Here is an 8,770-nt window from a genome sequence, read left to right as displayed (position 1 = left end):
AGCCCTCACCTCCACTGCCCAGCCCTCACCTCCACTGCCCAATCCCCACCTCCACTGCCCAGCCCTCACCTCTGCTGTCCAGGCATCACCCTTGCTGTCCAGTCCACACCTGCAATGTGCAGTCAACGCCTCCACTGCTCAGGCCTCATCTGTGCCACTTAGCCCTCACCCATGCCATCTAGCCCTCACTCATGCCACCCAGCTCTCACCCCCTCCATCCAGGCATCATTCCTGTCACCCAGTCCTCACCTGCATGGCACAGCCCTCACCTCTGCCACCCAGGCCTCATCTACACTGCCCAGCCCTCACCTCCCCCGTCCAGCCCTCATCTCCATCATGCAGCCACTGCCTCTGCTGTCCAGTCCTCACCTATGCCACTTGTCTGCACCTACACTGTACAGCCCTCCCCTGTGCCATCCAGCTGGCACCTTCATTGTAACGCAACAAGAGCTGGAAGAGGGGAGGCCCTGGTCCCTGGATGTGGAAGCCCAGAGCCGCCTAGGACTGCAGAGATCTCTTAACGGCCAAATGTGGAGCTGGGTGTTGACATCCAATGGAACATGCTAAACTAAATGAGTAGAAGAGCACTCCAGGTCACCCAAACTGCGCGGGAGAATCCAGGCACGAGGAAGTGCTAAGCAGAGCCCTCATGGGCTGTGGGGGAGTGGGTGGAGGCACTGGTGACAAGGCAGGTGGGGTTGAGGGAAGGTCCCTGAGCTGCCATACTGGGGCTGGAGGTGTGATCTGGGAGCAGAGAGCCATGGTTGATTATGGAGAGTGACACAAACACGGTACTAGCATCCAGAATGACAGTCAGGTGGGGTGGCAGTCAATGTGTGGCCCAGATGGGAAACTGAGGCTCTGAACTAAGTCAATAATGAGAAGGAGAAACTGAATATAATTCAGAATACTTTCACAATTTAGGCAAAAAAAAATTTTAAGTTGCCAGTTCACTTTGAGGTTTTTACCTGGAATAAGAGGATGGTGATGTTTTTCACTGAGATGGAGGCGAAAGTTTCAGTGGAAAGATAAGATACCTAGGCCAGGCGCGATAGCTCACACCTGTAATCCTAGCACTCTGGGAGGCTGAGGCAGGCAGATGACTCGAGGTCAGGATTTCCAGACCAGCCTGGTCAACAATGAAACCCCGACTCTACTAAAAATACAAAAAATAGCTGAGCATGGTGGCGTGCGCCTGTAGTCCCAGCTACTCGGGAGGCTGAGGCAGGAGAATTGCTTGAACCCAGGAGGCAGAGGTTGCAGTGAGCTGAGATCGTGCCACTGCACTCCAGCCTGGGTGACAGAGCGAGACTCCATCTCAAAAAAAAAAAAAAAAGAAAGAAAGAAAAGATACCTAGTTCTGAATATGATACAATTGCTAGTGTTAGTAATTCAAGCACATAAATACCTTCCACTACTAGCTTGGAGAGAAGCATTGCTTTCTAGGTGACAAAGCATTGTCCCCTCACAGGGCAAGAGAAATGCTCTCGGGTACAGCAACAGCCCTGCTGAGAAGGGGCTGGTCTGGAGGATTTTCATGGGAACCTGGTTTTCTTCTCTCACTTTTATCTGTGGTGTCTTTTTCCACTGTAAGTTCCACTCATCCCTGGGCCTAGTTCACGGCTCCTCTTTTCCACGGTGCTGCAGATGCTCCAGGCAGAAGCTTCCTCTGGCTGAGACCCAGGCCAGCTGCCCCTACTGGCTGCTCTCCGTCCTGAGATGTGCCTGCTCCTCTGCCCCCCTCGTACTCCCAGCTCTGATCCTAGAGCCCTGCCTGCTCCTCCTTCCACACATACAAGCCTCAGACCCTGCTCACACGGGAGCCCTTTCTCAGTCACCTCTGCCCAGTGTTAACAGCGAGAACCATGTGGTCAGAGTTGCATCTTTCCGAGTTGAATCTGGAAAATGCACATGACCTACTTGTTTAATGATGTAAAAACATGTGCTTGGATCTGATCTCCATCAACGAACCTTAAACGCAGAGTCTTCCCCTTCTCCCGTCTCCTGCGGCTCATGAGTGCCTTATACTTAAGTGATCTGATACAGGTTATCAAACACTTATGTTCTACCTGCTACTAAGCTCTAGGCCAAAAAAGGAATATTAAGAGATCTAAGCATTTGCTTGTGCTGGTGTTTTGAACCCTCCAGCACCTCATCAGTGCTTTCTTCCATTTAGCTGATGTGACGATGGCAGGAAACCAGCACTCGGCATACGATGTTTTACTCCGCAACCCATGCCTCCCACCAGGATGTAACCCTGTTGGCATCCCAGTCCGCTCTCAAATGCTCAGACTAATATAATAAATACACACTACTTAAAAAAAAGAATGACTTGTTTAAAAACTGCAAAGGCAGCCGATTGCAGACAGCCTCTGAGGAGCTGCTTTCCTTGACCCCCCAAGGCTATAAAATAAATGCAATTTGAATAGGAAGGCTGTTCCAATCCACCAGCTCATCTGGGAATAATGAAGATAAAACCCGAGCCTTGAGCCGTGTTTGCAAAATGACTCAAAAAAAGAATTGACATCATTTAAAGGACTCTGAGGCTTAAGGGTCCACACCCTGAAGTACACCCACTGCCCAAGGACACAGAGCAAATGCAGGAATAATGCCCTTCCAGGTGCAAAACAAATCAGACCTTGTCCCTTTCACAGGCATCCAAACACAAATCACCAGTTCCCGACAGAAACAAATCCTGCCCTGCCACGCCGCAGAAAAACACTGGAGACAGAAATGAGCTCAGAGAAGGGCTGAGGGACAATGACAACGTGGGGACCCTGGACCCTTGGGCTCCAGTAGCCTTCCCCCAGCATGCAGAAGAGGGCTGAGCTCCTCCCTCTATTATAGAGGAGGCAAAATAAAGGGACTGCTTCCGTGAAATCCCTGATCATCTCCCTCTGTCCGTCTGAAGAAGCTGTCAGGCCTGGCTGGGGGCTGCCTGTCTCAGGGAACCGGCTCTTACCACAGAGCTCATTTCCGGAGGGGCAGAGGGCCATCCTGCGTCTCCTTTAATGCCTGCGGGGGACACACAGGCCACTTAGTCTAGGATCAGGACTGCCAACACCTGCTTTCGCACTATCCCATCTGCCTGGTAAACCTTTGTCTCTCTCTGAACATTCTGCATTTCAGATTGTCTTGTAGACACCATGAAGCGAGGTTTTGCCTTGAGCCAGTTTGAAAATCTCTTCTTTAAATGGGCAAGTAAAGCCAAATATTCACACGCATTGATACAGCTGGCTTTTTTGGTAAATTATGTTGACAATATGGTTATTCTTGGGATTAAATATTTCACGTGTTGAACACAATGCCTGGCACAGTGTAAGTTCTATTGTAAATGTGTGTTGCATAAAACATAAATAGGATGTTAGCATGATTAAGATAAAGAAAAGGATTTAAAGAGAGAAGAGGCCAGGAGACCTGGGAGAAGACAATGCCAACAGGTCGTCTTAACAACACATGGAAAGTTCCCACGGCACAGCCCCCAGACGCCTCACTCCACGAGCGAAATCCCTGCACGGCAGGCCGAGACCGTGGGCACAGCAGTCTGCCTGACGAGAGCCATGTCATCACATATCTAGAAGGAAAGGGCACTTCTGGTTCTGGAACATACGACGGAGGCACATTTTGCTGGGGGCTCCATGTACATTTCTAAATACGTGTCAGTGCAGGGACCCTCTGATAAGAAGGAAGTGAGGCCTGACAGAAACTGCCCTTCCAGTAACCCGGAAGAGACTGCTCTGATGGAGACAGGGGCTGGCTGCTCTGTGAATACACCCAAATCTCCTAGGGCAGGAGGGGCAAAGTCACCGTTCCAGGACACACCCGTGACCACACAAGGATTGCAACAAGGGAGCAGCTGGCTAAGGAACGATGTCCTGGGGCTCTGGCCACATGGAACAGACCCAATCTGAGCTACAGACACCGCCCGGGCCCACCAGGCATCGGCATGGGCGCCTGCCATGCGCAGAGCTCTTCGTCTGGACGGGGTCCCTGCGCCAAGAAGGCAACAGGCTCTGAGGGGTAAACTCAAGCAAGAGAGTCCCCTGAATTGGCGGCATCTGTCCAAATTCCAAGTATGCCTGCCTGATTTACCAGGGCACTGAAGAGCTTAATCAAGAAGAAAAAAAAAACAATCTGTGAGCTTTATCCAAAGGACAAAACAGCCACTGAGGCGTGAGACAGTTCCTCTCTCCCCATGTACGCTGCACACACTCACTCTACATGGACCACAACATCCAATTCACAGGCATGGAAGGGAAACAGCAAAGCAAACAGAAAGGCTTGCTGTGAAAAAGCACACACGAAACTTCACTTTGGAGTTGTTTTTTAGAAAGCTGCAGTTTGTGAATTACTCTTGCTTTTTAAAACAGAATATTTCCAAAACGTGGGCATCAGTGCTTTATCTTTTTAGGTGGGGGATAGAAGACTGGGCCATCTTCACAGACCCTCAGACCCCGGCTCTCGGTGTCCCCATCTGTCAGCCAGGCTTTCTGCTTGGGGGACAGCTGCTCCCCCGGCTCAGTGCAGTTTTGCAGCTGCTGGTCTTGCTTAGTGAGGCACAGTTCTATCTGACCAACTGTCTGTACTTCTTCATCCTAAAAATAAACAATGAAAGACACTTTAGAATTCAGATCTTGGATTATCATCAAGGTCTTATGATCATGAACTTTCAGAACTTGAAGATAACAAAAGCAGAGGCTCCACACCACAGGTTCGAGTTTCCAAGAACAGACCCCTTCATTTAGCAGAAGGCTGACATGCACTAAATTGGAGCGGGTGGCTCTAGGCGACTTGCCTGTTGGCAGTGGAGCTGGGCTTGGGGCTTGGATCTCCTGGTCACCACCAGAGGCCAGCCTGGCAGCCCCGGTGAAAAGCCTCTGCTTTTATCTTAGAGAAAATTAACAAAGACACAGATACAACAGCACTCAACATACCTATTAAGATATTAGGAGGAGGCCGGGCGCGGTGGCTCAAGCCTGTAATCCCAGCACTTTGGGAGGCCGAGACGGGTGGATCACGAGGTCAGGAGATCGAGACCATCCTGGCTAACACGGTGAAACCCCGTCTCCACTAAAAAATACAAAAAACTAGCCGGGCAAAGTGGTGGGCGCCTGTAGTCCCAGCTACTCGGGAGGCTGAGGCGGGAGAATGGCGTGAACCTGGGAGGCGGAGCTTGCAGTGAGCTGAGATCCGGCCACTGCACTCCAGCCTGGGCGACAGAGCGAGACTCCGTCTCAAAAAAAAAAAAAAAAAAAAAAAAAAGATTTGAGGAGGAAAAACGACTTTTGTAGGCCAAAAGGGCAACAGTACCCTATTGCTAAAAGAACAGGTATATTCTTGTTAAAGATAAGCAAGAATACAACCCTGTCCTCACACGCTGTCAAGGAACCACGTCTGCTCACACAGCACATGCTCCCACAGACATACGTGCACACACAGATGCACAGGACCATGCACACACACAGCACATGCTCCCACAGACATACATGCACACCCACATACACAGATGCGCAGGCCTGTGCACACATGCAGAACATGCCCATACGTGCACACATACACACACAGCACATGCACACAGATGCACAGGACCATGCACACACACAGCACATGCACACAGATGCACAGGACCATGCACACACACAGCACATGCACACAGATGCACAGGACCATGCACACACACAGCACATGCACACAGATGCACAGGACCATGCACACACACAGCACATGCACACATGCATGTACACACTCACAAAGGTGCACACAGCACATGTACACATGCAGGTACACACTCACGCACACACACAGCACATGCCCACATATACAGACACAAATGCACAAATACAAGTCTGCCCATGGGAACTGTATGGTGAAGACAAAGCCATCAGGAAACTAGAACCTGTCTTCTTGAGAAAAAAAGGAAGACACAACATAACTGTCTAACCTGGCTTGGCGGAAGGCACTGGATTTTGGGTATCACTCCATATACTCTGGCGAGGGCATCTTTAAAATCTGCAACCTGATATTAAATACAAGTGTATTAGAAATTAAACTTCAACAGAAAAGATCTGACAGTTCTGGGCTATCCCAAGCGCAACAGTGGCAGGGTCCTGCTCTACCCTGGCTGGCAGGGACAGAAGCCAGCACAGGTGTGAGAATGAAGCTCCCATTCCCACCAGCAAAGCAGAGGATGCTGTCATCCTGGGCTTCATCCCCAGACCACAAGCTACTCACTGCAGCTCTGTTTTCTCTCTACTCCTGTTTCTCTGGAGAGCGGAGCTCTCCTCCTCCCAGTGTCTTTCCGGGCCCCACACTCCCTCCCAAGCTGTCTCACCTGAAATGCCACCTGCCACAGCCACCCTCATCCACCAACTCCTACTCCGCCTTTCATGGCCCACAAAGCTTTCTCAGCCCTGCCCACTCTGAAGTCTCCCTCTCTCCCGACCCACTTCCCACGGCGGACACATTCTCCTTCACAGAAGGCAGGCCCTGGGAGCCCTCAGGTACCAGTCCCAAAACTGCAAACCTAGACCCCCGTGTGCTCCAACCTCCTCTCGGACGAGAGGCCTCCTCCCCGCTCTACTGAGGGAATCCTCTCCCACTGCTTCTGCCTCGTGCCTTCTGAGTCAAACCTCCTAGGAGGACACCTGCATCCTCTAAGCCTCGTGCTCTGGCTTTGGGGGGCACCGAGCTGGGGTCACCAGCTCCAGCAGATGCCTTTTGCCCCTTGCCTGCCTGTCTGCGCAGACACTGTCCACTCCTTCCAGAAAGCTCTCCTGTGACCTCCTGAGCACCTGCTCCACTGACCGCCTGGCTACTGGCTGCCATTCCTGCCCCAACGCCTTGGCCTCCTTCACACTATCGCTTCTTCTCCAGCTGCATGGCCATGGGCCAAGACTCCCCCACCATGTGGCCTACTTGGAGGGTCTCTGTCCCTAGTCTCTCCCCAGCACCAGGCAACCACAGCAACAAGCAAACACCCCAGCCTGCTCAGAGCTCAGCGCTGCTGGAGGATGAGGTCCTCACGTCTGTGGCTCCCACCTGGCCTCTTCCCAAACTTCCTGCTCTCCCTCGATCCCCCTCAAGTGGCAACTGGTCTCATATCTTCCAGCCCCCAGCTCTGCTCCACTGAGCCACTCCCCCCAGGGCCTGGGCAGGCTGCAGGCCTCCATCTCAGCAACGTATTTCCCAGGAAATGTCTGGGTCAGCAACTCTCCTGGGTTTTCCCACAGTCCTGATTTTCCCATAAAACAGATGAGTGGACAAGTGGCTGGATGCTGGATGTAAAAGCAGAAAGTCTCTCCTGACGATAAATCAAACTCCTTTCAAAGGACAGAATTCTGAGTATCCACCGTGCTGTTTCTGATGCCCAATCAAACGCCATTAGCACCTGGAAGCAGCTCAGCAAGTGTGTGGTCGCTGTGGCTTTCACCACTGGAATCAGTTCCCTGAACGCCAAGTTCTGGGCAAACATGGCAGGCACATTCCCCTCATCTATTCGCACATGAGTCCGGGTGAGGACTGTGAGGGCCCTGCAAGCAATCATCTTACGGCTTCCCGGGGCTGGGGTTGTGGGGGAGTCTGCAAAGGGCTGGCAGACTCCCTCCTCAAGTCCACTGCTCCCCACACCCTGGAAAAATGGCTGCACAGGTAAGCAGACACCACTGAGAGCAAAGACACTGTTGCCAGTTTATTTCTCCAACTGTCAAGGCACCAAAATAATTGTTCAACATACAGCCATCACCCCAGAACTGCTAAAATCAGTGACTTTCAACCTTTTTCTAAATCTACAACATGTGATAAATACGAAAACTATCTCAAAGAATCCGATACATTTCTCTAAGGCAAGAGTCTGCAAACATTTTCCGTAAAGGTCCACGTTGTAAATATCCCAGGCTTTGTGAGTAACACATGGGTCTCTACGGCAGCTACATCATGGGAGCACAAGCATCCCCAGGTAATAAAGGATTACAATTTTGTTGACAAAAACAGGCAACCAAGAGTGGAAAACAACTACTTTTTCTTTCCTTTTAAGAGACGTGATCTGGCTGTCACCCAGACTGGAGTGCAGTGGGGCGATCATGGCTCACTGCAGCCTCAAATTCCTAGGCTCAAGCAATCCTCTGACCTCAGCCTCCTGAATAGCTGAGACCACAGACACATACTATCATGCTCAGTTGCTTTTACTTCTTTGTAGAGGTCTCATTCTGTTGCCCAGGCTGGTCTTGAACTTCTAGCCACAAGCAATCCTCCAGCCTCAGCCTCCCAAGGTCCTGGGATTTACACCACACCTGGCCAAAAACAACTTTTTGTATATGCTTACCAGCTAATAACATCTTGTCATGCTTAAATGTCTATAGTTTTTTTTTTTTTTTAATCATAAAACAAACCACAAACATAAGACTATGTTACAAAAGTGAATGTGACTCTTCAAACTGCAGACTCCACCTGCTCTGCCAGACCCTGGGGCACACGCTTCTCACAAAAGGAGCCGTGAATCTGTGCTTCCAAATCACTGGTCTAAGAAGCCTTCAGTTCATACGCAACATGCACAGAAAAATAAAATGCAAATAAAATCTGTTTAAATGATAACGGTTAAGTAGGAAGGGAGTTTGCATTGGGTCACTTTACAGTCCACTGACTCAGAGGCTGAAATGGCCCTGCTGGAGGTCCCCAGGAGATACACATGAGAAAAGAAGCAAAAGCAAGACTTACTTGGTAGTAATTGATGGATGGTTTTATCCCCAATTTTAGGAGCACACTAAAATTTAAA

At 50.5% G+C, this 8,770-nt stretch overlaps 1 protein-coding gene across 1 annotated transcript in view; it reads right to left on the bottom strand.

The window, feature by feature from the left end:
• Window positions 1-4,321: 4,321 nt before the first annotated feature.
• The window catches only part of RNASET2 (ribonuclease T2), a 30,306-nt gene continuing 25,857 nt past the window's right edge, over window positions 4,322-8,770 (bottom strand). Inside the window, 3 exon segments of the mRNA NM_001266725.1 lie at window positions 4,322-4,595; window positions 5,942-6,016; window positions 8,713-8,758. Coding sequence (NP_001253654.1) covers window positions 4,392-4,595; window positions 5,942-6,016; window positions 8,713-8,758 — 325 coding nt within the window. The 3' untranslated portion in view covers window positions 4,322-4,391.

Source organism: Macaca mulatta, chromosome 4 (genome assembly GCF_049350105.2).
Source record: "Macaca mulatta isolate MMU2019108-1 chromosome 4, T2T-MMU8v2.0, whole genome shotgun sequence".
NCBI classification, from domain to species: domain Eukaryota; kingdom Metazoa; phylum Chordata; class Mammalia; order Primates; family Cercopithecidae; genus Macaca; species Macaca mulatta.
This window is presented reverse-complemented; position numbering and strand designations above follow the sequence as displayed.